Here is a 17,017-nt window from a genome sequence, read left to right on the forward strand (position 1 = left end):
TAGTAACCGAACACAGTTTCTGCATCAATTTTTATTTTATAAAACAAACCCAGTTACATAGCACAAACAAAAACCTCTTAAGAAAGTTAAGTTCATGAGACAAATAATTGATTGCTTAAATATATTAAAATCACCACATGAAACATTTTGTTTTACTGTTACTGTTTCTGACAGAATAACCTACCTAGATTCAATTGGGAGACGTTTTAGAAAGTCCCCCCCGAGACCTCCCAACTATTTAAAAATTAAAAAACAGAACAAAACATTTTTAGTTCCTGGACTATATAAAATCAGGCAGCAGGCTAGATTTGGCCCATTGGCCATAGTTTGCTGACCCTTTTTCTAATCTGTTTATTCTTTCAGCCACTCATTTGTTCACATATGGAACAAATATTCATTTGCCAGATATTCTTCTGTGCATTGTGAGTGTATTGGTGAGAGAGACAGACGTATTATTAAGGCAAGAGTCTTTCTTCTACATTAAACTTAACTTGCTGAGTTCAGAGACTTTCTATTCTGTCTCTGCCCCAAGAATAATGCATTTCTTCATACATTTTGTGATGAAATAATGGAGGAATGAACAAAGGATAATCTATTAAATCTTTGCAAATGATTTCTCCTATGACTATATGATTATGCTGTCTTACAATGTAAGTGTGAGAGAGAAATGCTATCTAAAGATAAGTGAGTGATAAAATTTAACATTATTTTGGAAAGATCTTTGTTGAGTCTAGATATAAGGATAAAGTTTACATTTTATCTGTTTTGTTGATGAGAGTGCTGTGAAAGTGATTAGAGATGTATTGCCATTCTGTAATGAATTTTCCACATAATTTTGGTATGAGCCTTCAAATTAGCATTGAACTTTTATAATACTGTCATCAGGTAGATGGGTAAACTGGGGGAGGGAAGTTTTTAACTAAAGGGAAATTTTTTCTCTTTTGGATGGGTCATCATTATGACATCTTTATATCCTACAATTGGTATATTTTAAGGATTAAAATCTTGGATAATTCATTTACTCATAGAAATTAGGTGTTTTTTTTCTTAGCACATTGTATTTATATGGTTTTTCAAGATTATAGAATACAACTTTAAAATATTTGTTTGCACAAATCATTTTAATCATGAAACTGTGGTACATGCTGTTTTTCTCTTTATAGGCGAGATAAACTTTGGATATGCATGGAGTTTTGTGGAGGTGGCTCTTTACAGGATATTTATCATGGTAAGACCAAAGTTATATTTTATAGAGATTAAATAGAATTTCTTAATATAAGTAACTGTACTGTATTAAAATATAAATGTTGTTTTGAGCAAAGTATGTTTTGTCATTATGGTATTTGGATACATAAAGATATTTCAGATATATATGGATGAAAGGAGCATTTGCTTTATAAGTTGGAAAATTATATGCAGTTGAATTATTAGCTAATGCTATAGAAGGAATGTTATATATAGTTAGTTCTTGAAATTTCAAACTCAGACTTATAGAAGACATGTAAAGTCCTTGATGGCTAATACTAAGCCAAAAGAATATCCAGTTGATAAGTGAATAGTATTAATGCAAAGATAGTCGATTTTGCTCTCATGTATTCAAGAAGCAGCAACTGAATATTGTCTTAGATGCTAGATAATGAGGATTAAAAAATTATTAGAACATTTTTCATTGGGATTTCAATGGAGTAGTATATAAGAGAGACTTTTAAAGTAAAATAAACAATTTTTACTGTTTTTTTCTGTTCTAGTTCTGTTAATGGGTTACTGTCACAAACTGTAGAGTAGCTTTTATACTTTTGCTAGAGGTGTGCTTTTTTTTTTTTTAAACCTTTTTTTAAAAATATATTTTATTGATTTTTTACAGAGAGGAAGAGAGGGATAGAAAGTTAGAAACATCGATGAGAGAGAGACATCGATCAGCTGCCTCCTGCACGCCCCCTACTGGGGATGTGCCCGCAACCCAGGTACATGCCCTTGACTGGAATCGAACCTGGGACCCTTCAGTCCGCAGGCCGACGCTCTATCCACTGAGCCAAACCGGTTAGGGCAGAGGTGTGCTTTTTGATAAATGTAAAATAAAATTATGTCAGTAATTCATGATGAATGTCAATTTTCCCGAGAAAATATTTTGAAAAAATTTTCTCAGTTTTTCATATATAGAACTTGAGGCTCATATATCTAATTTGGGGCCGCTTATGTAATTTTAGGGGCTGATTGTAATAAAGGAAATGTTAAAAGACTATTTGAATAGAATACTGATTTTGTTTCACTTCACTATATCTTGGTATAAAGTCATTAGCAGAGATTCCTATCATTGGAATTTGATTTTCAGCATAGTCTCTCCCAACGAATTTCTTTACTCTAAAATGATGACTAGTGAAAAAGAGAAAACTATTGAAATATCTTCCATAGTGGATAGATGCACAAGGATAAATATTTTTCAAATATTACAGTATGATTAAGCTATACTTATTGATGCAGAAAGGTGGCCATGATAAGTGAAAAGGGCAGGTTCCAGAACTATATATGTAATATGATTCCACTTATGCTTTTGTGTGTGATGCATAAATATATTATATGAAATGTCTCTGCGTAAAATTGCATGGTAATCTATAGGCCAAACTATTGGTAACAATTAGAATAAGTAAGAGGCCTATACTTTCCAAACTTCTCTGTTGATTGAAATGTTTTATAGTGAAATTACATTAATTTTATAGCTATAAAGTTAAAAATGTTGGCGGAAAATAATTGACTTTAAATGAGCCATAATACATGTAACATAACAGTTTTTAAAAAGCTTTTTATAAAACTAGCTAAACCTCTTGTCCATGCTTTCTTTCTTGTAATATTTAAGAAATAATATTGGTTAGTGAGCTATAAAATTATAACTAATTTCAGAGACTATGTCAGGTTTTTATTCGTTATATAAACATTTATTGCACAACTTTTTCATGCTAGGCACTGTTCTGGACATGGGATACAACAATGAATCAATCAGATTATTTAAAATCCTGCCCTCATGGAGCTTACATTTTAGAGTTATTTCTTAAATGTTAAACCTGTTGCTTAGTGGAACTTGTAAAACATTGTCAGTTTTGAAAAACATGCTTTGCCTAATTTTATTAATGTTAATTTTCTTCTCTGACAGTAACGGGACCTCTGTCAGAATTGCAAATTGCATATGTTAGCCGAGAAACACTACAGGTAAATCCAATGCTAATTAAAAAGTAACATTCTTCATTGAAGTTAATGTTTAATTATTGTGTATTATTACCTGTTAAGTAAAGTAGGATTAAATATTCTAGTTTGGTAAACTCTTGAATATTAACACATTTTTAATTGTTTTTCTAATAAACCCAAGTTACATCTGCATATCAGTACTTCAAAGCCTCAGTGTGATAATTTGAAATCCTGAGTTTTAAGTGCTGTGGATTTATTACTTTATGTTTTTATATTCCTCTTAATACCAAAGAAAGGCTTGAAAATTAAGAATTCTTGTGGTAATTGAAACTCATTCTGATCCTAATTGCACAGATACTTTTTAAGTTATTTCAAATTATTTGCAGAGTTTAGTGAAAATTACTTATCTTAGGAAAATGAATGGTTCCAACTGAACTTTGCCTTTTTCATTTTCTTGATTCTTTTGTTTATTAAGATAAATCAATAAAATAAATTGATTATCATAAGACTTTCTGTAATAAGTAAATAAAAAATGGAGAATGCTACTCAATGGATCATTTTAAATCCCAAAGAGCTCTGTAGTAAAATCTTGTTGATTTCTGTGTTTTGTGTTTTTGAAACTCCAGGGACTATACTATCTTCACAGTAAAGGAAAAATGCACAGAGATATAAAGGTACGTACACATTATATGTTTAACCTATTGTCCCTCTCTTCATTTTTAAATCCTCTGATCAAACTGTTGACCAGAATTGTCTGGATTTTTCTATTGGATGAATTTGTTATCTGAAATATGTTATTATAATAAAATTGAGTATTGCTTTTAAAGGTTTTATTTTTTATAGCAACTTTATTGAGATACAATTCACCTGCCATAATATTCACCCTTTTGAAGTGTACAATTGTGGGTTAATGTGCAGTCTTCTATTACTTCCCCCTCTGTTTGGGGCAGGAAGGGGTTTCCTAGTATTTTTCCCCCATAAGGTTATAATTACATAATTGATGGCACCCTGGACTAAAGAGGCAGCTTACTTTTGCTTCCTCATTTAAAAGTTGCAGAAAAGACAAAAATAAATAAATAAAAGCCTGCAGTACCTTTTGGAGACAGTATGTATTTCTTCCTCCTTCAGAAGTTTGAGCTTATTGAAAATAAAGTGGTTAATATCTTTGAACTTAGGTCAAGAAGCAAAAGTAGCTAAAATGCTACTAAGTCATTGTAATGGAAACAACTCAGGTTTTTTTCTTTCCATATAGTGAAATCCCAGTTCTTCCCTACTGTGTCTTTGCTGTGAGTCTCCTTTACAACTGACACAGAACACTTCACAGAACACTTCTGGTCACCAAACATGGAGGTTTTTGGGTTTTTTTTTAATGAAATCCTGCTGCTTTTTTTTTTTTTTTTTTTTTTTTATTGATATTTTTACAGAGAGGAAGGGAGAGGGATAGAGAGTTAGAAACATCCATGAGAGAGAAACATCGATCAGCTGCCTCCTGCACGCCCCCTACTGGGGATGTGCCCGCAACCCAGGTACGTGCCCTTGACCGGAATTGAACCTGAGACCTTTCAGTCCGCAGGCCGACGCTCTACCCACTGAGCCAAACCGGTTTCGGCTAAACATGGAGGTTTTTTACAACAAGCAATTCTCTGTGACACCAGCTGGATGCCCTACACTCTAACTCAATTCGGGGCTCAGTCCCACAAGACTTCCCCTCACCCCTTTGCGCCCCTCTGCCCCTTCCCAACACACACACACACTTCAGATGCTGGTCCCAAGCTCAGGTTATCTGTGCTTCTGACCAACCAGCTATGGATTGGAGATTCCAAAGACCCCATCCTTGAGTTCTGTTAATTTGCTAAAGCAGCTCATAGAATTTAGAGAAATAATTAATGTTTACCAGTTTATTAAAGGATATGATAGCCCTGGCCAGTGTTGCTCAGTTTCGGCCCATGCACCAAAGGGTCATGGGTTCGATTCCCAGTCAAGGGCATGTACTTGGGTTACAGGTTTGATCCCCAGCCCCAGTTGGGGCACATGCAGGAAGCAACCAATTGATGTGTCTCACGTCGATATTTCTGTCTCTGTCTGTCTCTCTCTCCCCACCCCCCCCATTTCCCTTCCACTCTCTCTAAAAAAAAAAAAAAAAAAAATCAATTGAAAAAATATCCTTGGGTGAGAATTAACAACAAAAAAGGAAACTGATGAATATCCACATGGAGGGGATGCATAGGGCAAGGTCTGGGAAGAGGCACAGAGTTTCCAAGCACTTTCCAGGGCACACCACTCTGTCAGCACCTACTCATGTTCACCAACACAGGAGCCCTCCAAACTGTACTGCTGGGATTTTATGGCGGCTTCCTCACAGAGGCATGATCGATCATGCACTCCATTTTTAGCACTGCTCCCTTCTTCAGGGGATGGGGCGAGGCTGGAAATTCCAAGCTTGCAATCACGGCTTGGTCTTCCAGTGGCCAGCCCTCACCCAGGAACCGTCCAGGAGTTCACCTAGAGTTGCTTCATTAGAACAGGACACGCCTGTCACCCAGGAAATCAGGCAAAGTTTCAGATGTGCTGTGTCAAGAACTGGGGCAAAAGACCAAATATTGGAACAGAAGATGCTCCTGGTGCTCTTATCGCTGAAGAAATTATAAGGGTTTCAGGAGCTTTGTCCAGGAACTGGAGGCACAGACCAATATCTGTTTTCTATTATCTCACAGTCATGGAGATAGGTGACATTTTAATTTTGTGGGCCGGTGGCTAATTGTATCCTGAATGGTCCTAAGCTCTGGACAGACATATTAAGGATAGACAGCCTCACATACTAAGCAGCAAGGTTCAGTCTTACACCCCAGCACTGGTTCAACTGATGGATTGGAGTTTTGTTTTTATTTTTCAACAGGATATAGCAATGAAGTCCAAAATATAATACAAGAATTGAAAATGCCAGGATAAGGTGACATTTAAGTGCCGTGACAGTGTTTGATCAGTAAGAAAATAACATTTAGATGAAAACTAATATATCACTTTAATAGTTACATTCATATTATGTTAATAGCAGCTTTTGCAAGGCAGAACATTTTATAAGCATAGGCAAATTGCTTAAAAAGGAAATAGTAAAATTTTCTGTGAATATAATAATTTAACATTTAATTGGTCGTACACTACATGTTAAGTATTTCCAGGTCTAAGGCTGCCACTTGTGATTATTTTAATAAGTACAGTTATTATATGTGCTGCCTGATAAAATGTTTCCTAATTTAACTACAATGTTCTCACTTTGAAGGGAGCTAACATTCTGTTAACGGATAATGGTCATGTGAAATTGGGTAAGTAAATTAAAATTTTGTCATGCAAATTTATTCCAAAACTAGTAAATTTCTATTCTCCTGTTTAGATGATCTCTGCCCTCTCTCATAAAAATTATTTGATCTTGACGTCTGTTGTCATTTGATTCATGTGGGGATATATGGGAATCTACTTGGCTATGGTATACGCTGACTACTTTGTAATATTTTAATGCTCGTCCATTAAAGTTAAAATTTTTAATATGGTATTAGAGAATATCTCCTATTTCTACAAATGAGTTTAATGAAAGTAATTAAAGATAGTTTAATGAAAATAATAATTAAAGGTTCTTCTCATGTTGCCTTAAATATTACTTTCAGTTTTCTTTTCTAAATGTTTCTCATTTTTTTAATAGCTGATTTTGGAGTATCTGCACAGATAACAGCTACCATTGCCAAACGGAAGTCTTTCATTGGTACACCATATTGGTAATTGTATTTTAATTGATAATTAACTTGTTGGTATGTGTTTTTTCATTATTAAATTCAGCATTTAAAAAATAGACAAAATAGTAAAACACTTTAGGATGAAAACATTAAGAAGTTCGTTAACAAGTTAAGTAATTTAGGCATATATGCTTGTGGCTGGATTACACAGCCAAAGAATATTCTACCATGTTAACTTCATTAAGGTGAAAAAGACTGTAACGATTAATGTTTTTAGGGAACTTTTTCCAACTCTCCTGGAAAAACTGAACCCTTGCTTCTACCTTTCATGTATTTTCACAGATGTTTTCATATGTCTTTCTTTACCTCCATTTCCAGTCCATATTTTGACTAGTCTTCCAACATTACATTATTCACAGTACCCCTTTGCTCAAGACTTTTTGACATATCTTGCTTGCACACAAGATCAAATACATATTTCTTGGCATTTAGAGTGTTCCACAGTGTGACATCTCTCTGCCTCATTAATCTTAAATGCTTCCAGTTGCCTTCACAGATCCCTCTTTCTAGCCATATTAGTCTGCTAGTATTCTTTAACCATTCTATAAAAAAATTTTATTAATTTATTCAATAAATGGTTTCGACCATTTACTATGTGCTAGATATGCTCTTAGTCATTGTGAATATGATGGTGGTAGACCCGTGTAGAGCTTTCTTGTTCACACCATTACTGTAAAGTAACAGCAGCTCAGAATTCTTAACATTTCTTCAGCTTAAGTGCCAGGACTCCCCTGATGCCCTCGTAGTCATCAGCAGTGGGATGGCACTAACCTGGGTGACTCATTTTCAGATTTAGGAGATGATATATACCATTTTTTGTATCAATTTTTCTTTTTATCAAGTGGATGTATATTTTAGAAGTTAAGTAGTCCTAAAGGGCTTATAAAAACTTATCTAGTTGTGTATTCTGCCATCTCTAGTATTATCTGTTATTGTTTATAGACTCTGTTACGATAGGTGAAGATTTTAGCTCTCTTCATTCATCATCTAGTCCTTGCAGTGTACTTGCTGAGTTAATTGTTATATTATTACATGTGCTACCTTGAAAAGCTTTTTCTATATTGAATAATTTATTCATTTTTAATTTGTTAGTTTTTTTTAATCCCTGGCCAAGACTTCTATATCTTTTCACATTTCGCAGTCTATAACATGCCTCTATACAATTTTCCACATCATAAAGCCTATCAAATTATTTGTCCTGATTTTTGTTTGTTTTTGCTTTGTTTTAATTTGTCTTTTTTCTTATAATAATCTTTTTTTGGAGTCCTCTTATCTCCTATTCCAATCTGAATTGCTCATTTTCTAGGTCTTTTCGCATAGCTTCTCTCCCTGGGAATTTTTTATCATCAGCTTGGAAATTCATTTCCTGGAATCCAGATCTTCCTCACACATGATTTACTAACTTCTCGAGAAATTTGAGGAGTAAAATTTTTGAGACTGCATGTCTGGTTTCATACCTGACTTACAATTTGGGTGAATTTAGAATTTTAGATTAAGATTTTTGAAATATTGCTCTAGAGCAGTGGTTCTCAACCTTTCTAATGCCGCGACCCTTTAATACAGTTCCTCATGTTGTGGTGACCCCCAACCATAAAATTATTTTCATTGCTACTTTATAACTGTAATTTTGCTACTATTAATGAATCGTAATGTAAATATCTGTTTTCCGATGGTCTTAGAACCGCTGCCATAGAGCCTAAGACCATCGGAAAACACAGATATTTACATTACGATTCATAACAGTAGCAAAATTACAGTTATGAAGTAGCAACGAAAATAATTTTATGGTTGGGGGTCACCACAACATGAGGAACTGTGTTAAAGGGTCGCAGCATTAGAAAGGTTGAGAACCACTGCCCTAGAGGTTCCTTTTCTCTGATGCTGATGGAAGTGTGATGCCAGGATGATACATGGTCTTCAAATGTAACCCCTCCCCCTAGAATCATTTCTAGTGGTTTGATATTCCATGATGATATATCACAGAAAGTCTTGTGTTTTCTGTCATTTTTACTTTTATTTGTTGTACTTGGCATGTCAAGAGACAACGTTGTTGTACAACATTATTTCTTGTACTTTTTAATCAAAAGATTCATGTGTTTCAGTTCTGGGAAATATTCTTGTATTACTTCTTTGACAATTTCTTTGTTATACTTTATCCTGCTCTCTCTTTCTGGATCACATTCGTTATGTCTTGGGCCACTTAGACTAATCCATTAACTTTCTCAAATTTTCTACTACTTGAAAAAATATTTTTTGTTCTGCTTTCTATAAGATTTTCTCAACTTCTTAGTTTCATACTTTCATGATGGAGGCTTCCTTATCTCATAATCCTTATCTTCTGATTCACATTGAAGAGCAAGGCACTAAAAACTGATTCATAGCTCTGTATGCATGGAGGCACCATGTAAGCCTGGTGTTTACTGAGAACTGAGCAAGTGCAGAAAACCAGGAGAGGGGACGGGGAGACACATTGTTCTAGATCTAGACCAGCCGTGGGCAAACTACGGCCCGCGGGCCGGATCCGGCCCGTTCTGCTGTTCTATCTGGCCCATGGAGCCGAAAGAGTGGAGGGTTCTCTTGCTCTCCCCTCCGCTCCTTTACTTTGAATTTATATTAGTTCACACAAACACTCCATCCATGCTTTTGTTCCGGCCCTCCAGTCCAGTTTAAGAACCCATTGTGGCCCTCGAGTCAGAAAGTTTGCCCACCCCTGATCTAGACCAAGGGTGGGGAACCTTTTTGTGCCAGGGGCCATTTGGATATTTATAACATCATTCACAGGCCATCCGAAATTATCAACTTAAAAATTTGCCTGGTCTGTTTGGTCAAACCTTTAATTAACTCGCCCCTAAATGCCATGGCAGGCCCAGACCAAATGATTTCACGGGCGTTATACTGCCCGCGGGGCTGGACGTTCCCCATCACTGCTCTGAACAGACTTCAGCGGCCCCCAACCCCTGCTCTTTGTTTCTGCCACCTTTGGGTCTGCAGCCTCCCTTCCATTTCTCTTGGTCTTTATCCAGTTGGAATGGGGAAGGAGCAACTGCTGAGCCCTGAAGGCAGAAAGGAGGAATCTGGGAGACTAGCGTCATTATTTAGACTTCACATTTTCTAATACATATGTTTCCAACCCCAACCCAACTTTTATAAGTTTATAACCCTAATTTGTCAGCCTTTCTGGGATACTTAGGGGCTAAGAACCAGCTAGCTGTAATGTAGCCATCAATAAAGTAATAACTGGCATACTTTAATGTTCACTTTTCTTATAATAATTTGAATATTCATAGAGCTCCTTTAAGATTTACAAGATTTTAAGACCAAGTGTTTGAAGGTGGGGGATTTTTTTTGCTTTTGTTTTTTTCTAACTTCACTGACTTAACTTCCCTGAAATCATACCAGGAAGACAAATGTGCATATATAAGGCTACTTACTTAAATCACTATTTTGATATGTAAGAGTTAAGATGTGGCCCTGGCCCTGACCGGTTTGGCTCAGTGGATGGAGCGTCGGCCTGCGGACTGAAGGGTCCCAGGTTCGATTCTGGTCAAGGGCATGTACCTTGGTTGTGGGCACATCCCCGGTTGGGGGTGTGCAGGAGGCAGCTGATCGATGTTTCTCTCTCATCGATGTTTCTGGCTCTCTGTCCCTCTCCCTTCCTCTCTGTAAAAAATCAATAAAATATATTTTTAAAAAAAAGATGTGGCCCTGACTGGTTTGGCTCAGTGGATAGAAGGGCCTGCAGACTGAAGGGTCCTGGGTTCGATTCTGGTCAGGGGCATGTACCTTGGCTGCCGGCACATACCCAGTGGGGGGGGTGCAGGAGGCAGCTGATTGATGTTTCTCTCTCATCAGTGTTTCTGGCTCTCTGTCCCTCTCCCTTCCTCTCTGTAAAAAATCAATAAAATATATATTTTTTAAAGAGTTAAGATGTCTATCTCAGTTATTTTCAAAACTGTTGTTTAGGATTTGGAAATTTTAATATTTGAAAATTAATGTAATTATTTAAATTAGTCAAATATAAATTTATACAGATAAAATTAGAATCAGACTATAAGAAAATTAAAAGAAACAAAAAATAATAGTTCAGACAACTTGTCTATGGATAAATATTTTTTAAACTAGACACTTTTATAACTTCCCCATCATTATAATAAAACTGAAAAAATGATAATTAAATAAATATGAGTTAAGTGTTAAATGAAGATTTTTGCTGCCCCAGTAAATAGTTTTGGTCAAGTGAAAACAGTCAGAGGCCAGATTGTAGTTTATTGATGTAAGGAGGTAAAACTTATAGAATATTGCAAGATGTTATTTCTCTGGAATTTCGCTGTGTGGAGGGAAGAGAGATTTGAGATATGTTGTTCTGTCATAGTTGTAAAGTTTTACAAACCTTAATAGGAAGAAGTATAACAAAGTAACAAATCATCCATAGGGGTTTGGGATGGAGGGTCTTATGAGATGATGAGATCTGAGGAGAAATGGCCTTTTAAATATTGCATACTTTTTAGATATCAAGGCATGTAGATCTCAACTTAGATAGTGATGGTTCCATGTGCCTCTGGTGGGAATATGAAGGAAAATACAATAAACAAAAAGTTTTCTTTTCTGGAATATTTCCTTCAGGATGGCTCCAGAAGTCGCAGCTGTTGAGAGGAAAGGGGGGTACAATCAGCTCTGTGATCTCTGGGCAGTGGGGATCACCGCCATAGAACTCGCTGAGCTCCAGCCTCCTATGTTTGACTTACACCCAATGAGGTCAGTGCATCATAGTTGAAGAATCCTACGTTTTAATTAAGGGGTTCTCCACTCCAGTATTATTTATTATGTCATGAATAAATAATATGCTTATTCTTGCATTTTATGCTTTACTTTATTTGTGAATAAGAGTAATAGAATTTACATTATATATTAATATGAAATCTTAAAATGCTGTGTAATGGTTTGTTGTTGATTTTTCAGAGCATTATTTCTAATGACAAAAAGCAATTTTCAGCCTCCTAAACTAAAGGATAAAGTGAAGTGGTGAGTATCTTTGTGTTATTTACTTTTATAGTCATTCTTGAGGAAAAAATAATTGAAATTTAAAACACTCATTTTAAAATTTCTTAGGTCAAATAGTTTTCATCATTTTGTGAAAATGGCACTTACCAAAAATCCAAAAAAAAGACCAACAGCTGAAAAGTTATTACAGGTATTACCTTTACCCCAAACTGTCTTGTTTTCAAAAAATAAAATGTCATTCCATCAAGTTTCTAATAAGTGTTCTGTACTGTATTACTTTATTTGTATAGCATCCATTTGTCACACAACCTTTGACACGGTCTTTGGCAATCGAACTCTTGGATAAAGTGAATAATCCTGATCATTCCACTTACCATGATTTTGATGATGATGATCCTGAGGTAGGAACTGTTTTTACTAACTAGTATATACAACAGATATGTATAGACAGATGTTTAATTATCAAGTAACCTGCTTATTGAGTGGCCACCAGACAGATTTTAAAAGAAGTGATGTGAATTAACAGCCAGGAGAACTCATCCTCACTCCACCCATCCCCCAGAATATTTCTCTGACAGTGGCAATAACATAGAAAGATTTTAAAAGTAAAAGGAAAGAAAATAGAGGGCTGCTCGTGTAAGAAAAAACATAAAGGGAGAAAATTGTGTTTACTAAGTAATGAGACCATAATTCATTAACACTTTTAGCATTATTTCATTTCATTTATCTTATCCTTGTTGAAATAGAAGTTGAGGCAGATTTTTTAAATTACAGTTTTTCTCTGCAACAAGGAAAGCTAGCTGCAGCATTTGGATAGCTATTGAATTATTGAAATATTGCATTTTTAATATTTATTTATATTTAACTCAGAACATTTACTGGGAACCTACTGCAGATAAAACATATTTCTAATCTTGAGACTTTATCCCAGTGATGACCTGAAGAATTCCATTTTGTGGTTGCCTTTTTTTTTTTTTAATATTGACAAATGTATTTCATTCCCATTTTTACATAAAATGAAGTGTTTATTTTATATTTGATGGATTTTGTGGACCAGATTGTAACTTGATTATCTAATGCCACATGTCATTAATTTTGTTGTTTCCTAGCCTCTTGTTGCTGTGCCACATAGAATTCCTTCAACAAGTAGAAACGTGAGAGAAGAAAAAACACGCTCGGAGATCAACTGTGAGTATGTACTATACACATTTCATAACTTAATTAACAAATAAGATTTCAAGTTGTAGTTTTGTTACAATACTTTTGCTTTATTTTCTTCCAAGTAGTTCTTTTTACTAAACCTTTTAAAGGTAAGAGTTTTTTTAAGGCCGTAAGGATTTTATTCTCCTTGTTTCTAAGGAATTTTTGGAAGCGGCGGGGGAGGTGTGTTGTTATTGTTTGTGAAGAGGAATAAAGTTCCTAGAATAGGCAGGAGTGAATACACCAAGTCAGTGTTCTTAAACTTTTATCTATATATAAAAGCCTAAGTGACCATTACGATGGAACAACCGGTCGCTATAATGTGCACTGACCACAGGGGACAGATGCGCAACACAGGAGCTGCCCTCAGCCTGCAGGTCCCAATCGCCGATGGGGCCTGCCGGCCAACCCTCCTGGTCTTTCCCACCGGCCGGCAGGCCCCGCCAGCTCCCTCCTTGGAGCCAGCGGCCAATCTTCCAGGTCCCTTCCCTCAGTCCTCCCCCCGGCTGGGCCCTGGGCTGGGACGGGGAACCAGGGGTGGGTGGCAGCAGTTGTGGGTGGCGAGGAAAGGAGGAGGGGAGGCGGGGGGGAACCTGATTGGCCCTGATCACCGGCCAGGCTTAGGGATCCTACCTGTGCACGAATTTCGTGCACCGGGCCTCTAGTGTGTGTATAAATCACCTAGAGAGCTTGTCAAAATGCAATTTCTGATTCAGCAGATCTGGGATTCTTTGCTTCTAACAACCTCCCAGGTTATGTAGATGCTGATGGTGCAAGGGCCACACTTAGAGTGTCAAGAAGAGGTAGAAATCTGCAAACTGGCTTAATATCTGAATAACCCGAGAGCCTTTGAAAATCGATTTTCAGCCCGGCTGGTGTTGTTCAGTGGTTGAGTTCATGGTTTGATTCCCGGTCAAGGGCACATGTGCTGGTTGTGGGCTCGATCCCCAGGAGGGGGCGTGCAGGAGGCAGCCGAGCAATGATTCTCATCATTGATGTTTCTATATCTCTCTCCCTTCCTCTTAGAAATCAATCAAAATATATTTTAAAAAGTAATAATAATAAAAAATAAAAATGGATTCTGAAGCCCCACTTTTCCACAGATCCTGACTCAATAGGTCTTGGGTCAACCCAAGATTCTACCTTTTAAAATAGCTCTCCATGTAATTCTCATGGACAGCCAAGTTATGGGCTCCCTGGGATAGACCAGTCTCATGGGACCCAGTACCGTCAACTTAGCAATGATAAACTGCCCACAGGAATCTCGGGAATAATTATGCCTGAACTTTTTTTTTCTTCTTGGAAGCATCAATTCCCTATGACTTAGAATGCTAATTTAGTGCAATCAGGTTTGTGATAACACTTCTCTGTGAGCTGAAGATTTATCCTTTAGGGACCTGAACTCCAGAATGACCTTAGGGAAGGTCATTTAGGGAAATCAGGTAATGTGGTAACTTAAGATAACTGCATTTAAGAAACTATTCCCACTCTTTGGCTAGGTTAGTCACAATAACAATAATACATTTTATCCTTTAATTAAGATGAATCCATCTCTTTATCTTAAAAGCTAAGTGAGTTAAGTAGATGCAGACTCTATTATCAGTTAATAAAAAACAAAAAAGAAATGCAGAGATGAATAGATTTGCCTGTGGAATGGAGTCATACACTAAGTTAACAGCAAGTCCTAGATCTCAGCTTCCAGCCCAGTGGTCTTTTACAAACACTCCATTTCAGAAACCACCTCAGAACACTGGTGTGGCCTACAAACTGGAAGTCTTTTGTGAACCTTGCTTAGAAAATTTGGCTGGACTATGCACTGTATATTAAGTTCTTAGGCAAAGTTCGTGCTGGTGCTATCTGGAAATGCTCTGAAAAGGAGGAAACTCTTGAAAGAAAGCATAATGCATTGTGAAAAAAACCAGGACTGGGATTTGGTATTTTGTCAATGATTAGTTTGTATGACCATATAAAATTACCCTAAAGCTCCTGTGAAGCCACATGATTTAAATTTGCTAATTTCCCCCCAAAGCATTTTATCTAAAAATTATAACTTTAGTATATGATTATTCCCCATTATTTTTTAATATACAAAATTAATTACAGGATTTCTTTGTCATGTCTTTAATTATAATACAAAAAGGTGATTGGAGTTGTCTTTGTAGTTGATTTAGAAAACGTTGGATTGAGTACTATTGAAAATCTAATTTAAAGTACTTTTTATCTTGTTATCTGATTCTGTTTTAAAATTATATTTTCAGGCCCTTTTTGCAAAGTACAGTTATTTCTGGATCATTTTTTTACTAATTTATGTCAGTGAGTTCTCAGTCCCTAACTGCAGAGGCATCTATATGCTATTTGAAACTAGAGACCTATACCCCAGTTTTTTTGATATTGCCCTCCTTTTGGAAAAGGCCTACTATTAACAGAGTAAGCTTTAACTGCTTAGACTTTCTTGGACTTTTTCCGGCTAATATATTCTTTATTTAAATTTTTGGATTGTGATTAAGGTATGGTAGATAGTAAAATTAAGTGTGTTTTGCCATGGAGTAACTTTTAAAATAAGTGTATCATTAAGAATAAAGAAACAGATCATGGCTTTACTCTTTCTCTTTTTTAGTTGGCCAAGTAAAATTTGATCCTCCCTTAAGGAAAGAGACAGAACCACATCATGAACTTGTAAGTAGTGTAGTCTTGGAATGTTAACACTAAAAGTAAATGTTTTAATTGGTCTTTATGATACATTGGAACTGACTTAAAAAGCTAGTTATTAATATTTTCTAAAGCATTTGGGGAAATAAAAAGGTAAGTCATTCTGAAATTCAGAATAAATAAATCTGTGTTGCTGAGATTGAATATTTTCAAAATTATTTAGGAGAAACTTACTGGTTTTACCAGTCTCTAAATCACTGTTTTTAATGCTGGCTCTTTAATTTTTTTCATTTTTGTTTCTCATTTTGAGTAGCTTTTGTGTATGTATTTATTAGGATAAATGCTGTAGTATTAAACTAAAATGTTTGGTCAATAAAAGCCCATCTTCTCACTAAATTTTTGGACTGTCTTTTGAGTGTGAGCCAGTTTTTTAAACATCAGAGTAGAGTCACATCTGTTTGGAGTACTAAAGCTCAGGAGAGAGTAGGCATACATAGTAGATCAAGTTTGTCATTCATTTAAGGCTTGCTAACTGTATGAACTTCCTTTTCATGATTCTTTTTGTTAATGTTTTAGACTCCTTTCCAGATACATGATATATTAGATGTAGTCTTAGAAGCAAAATGCTTTGCAAGTATTTGAGATGTTACTATTCTATGGAAGAATAAAACATGAGACTTAAAAAATAAACAGAATTAACCCTAAATAATTACTTTACCAGAGCTCCAGCTTATGTTACTTTTTTCTTTCTTTTTAATAACAAGAAGAAAGTAACTGTTAATAAGTACTAAGGGTTGAAGTGGAAACTTCCTTCTTACATTTAAGTTAACCCACTTGACTAAAGGCACACAGAGGGAGTATTTAACCTTTAATTTTTGGAGTTATTTTAATTCAGTATACCAGCATGGAAGAACGGAATGTTAAAGAAAAATTCTTAAAATGATCATATTAAATACTGAAGCCTGACATTTATGTAGAAGATGGAAAAGGTTAAGAAGAAAAAGTAGTCATGATGTTTATTAATGCTAATTGTATTTTGTTAAGGCAGTTTATTTGCTCTTTCTCTTTTTAAGTTGGCATTGCATGTATTTAAGTTCTGCGCTAATTTAGTAACTGCATTATAGAGCAAATTTGTTGCAGCGTTGCTTTTTTAGAAACCTTTTAATATGATTTGACTTTGCATTTGCCTTAACAAAATT

The 17,017-nt window shown here is 35.6% G+C and overlaps 1 protein-coding gene across 5 annotated transcripts in view; it reads left to right on the forward strand.

The window, feature by feature from the left end:
- Window positions 1-17,017, forward strand: part of MAP4K3 (mitogen-activated protein kinase kinase kinase kinase 3) — a 133,115-nt gene that overhangs the window by 62,285 nt on the left and 53,813 nt on the right. For all 5 annotated transcript variants that reach the window (XM_080683351.1, XM_080683352.1, XM_080683353.1 and 2 more), the window contains 11 exons: window positions 1,164-1,228; window positions 3,149-3,204; window positions 3,807-3,854; window positions 6,461-6,503; window positions 6,878-6,950; window positions 11,592-11,723; window positions 11,928-11,990; window positions 12,078-12,159; window positions 12,260-12,370; window positions 13,079-13,157; window positions 15,787-15,845. In XM_080683351.1, coding sequence (XP_080539477.1) covers window positions 1,164-1,228; window positions 3,149-3,204; window positions 3,807-3,854; window positions 6,461-6,503; window positions 6,878-6,950; window positions 11,592-11,723; window positions 11,928-11,990; window positions 12,078-12,159; window positions 12,260-12,370; window positions 13,079-13,157; window positions 15,787-15,845 — 811 coding nt within the window. The remainder of the gene's footprint in view (window positions 1-1,163; window positions 1,229-3,148; window positions 3,205-3,806; window positions 3,855-6,460; window positions 6,504-6,877; window positions 6,951-11,591; window positions 11,724-11,927; window positions 11,991-12,077; window positions 12,160-12,259; window positions 12,371-13,078; window positions 13,158-15,786; window positions 15,846-17,017) is intronic.

This window comes from Plecotus auritus (assembly GCF_963455305.1).
Source record: "Plecotus auritus genome assembly, chromosome: 8".
Taxonomy (NCBI): domain Eukaryota; kingdom Metazoa; phylum Chordata; class Mammalia; order Chiroptera; family Vespertilionidae; genus Plecotus; species Plecotus auritus.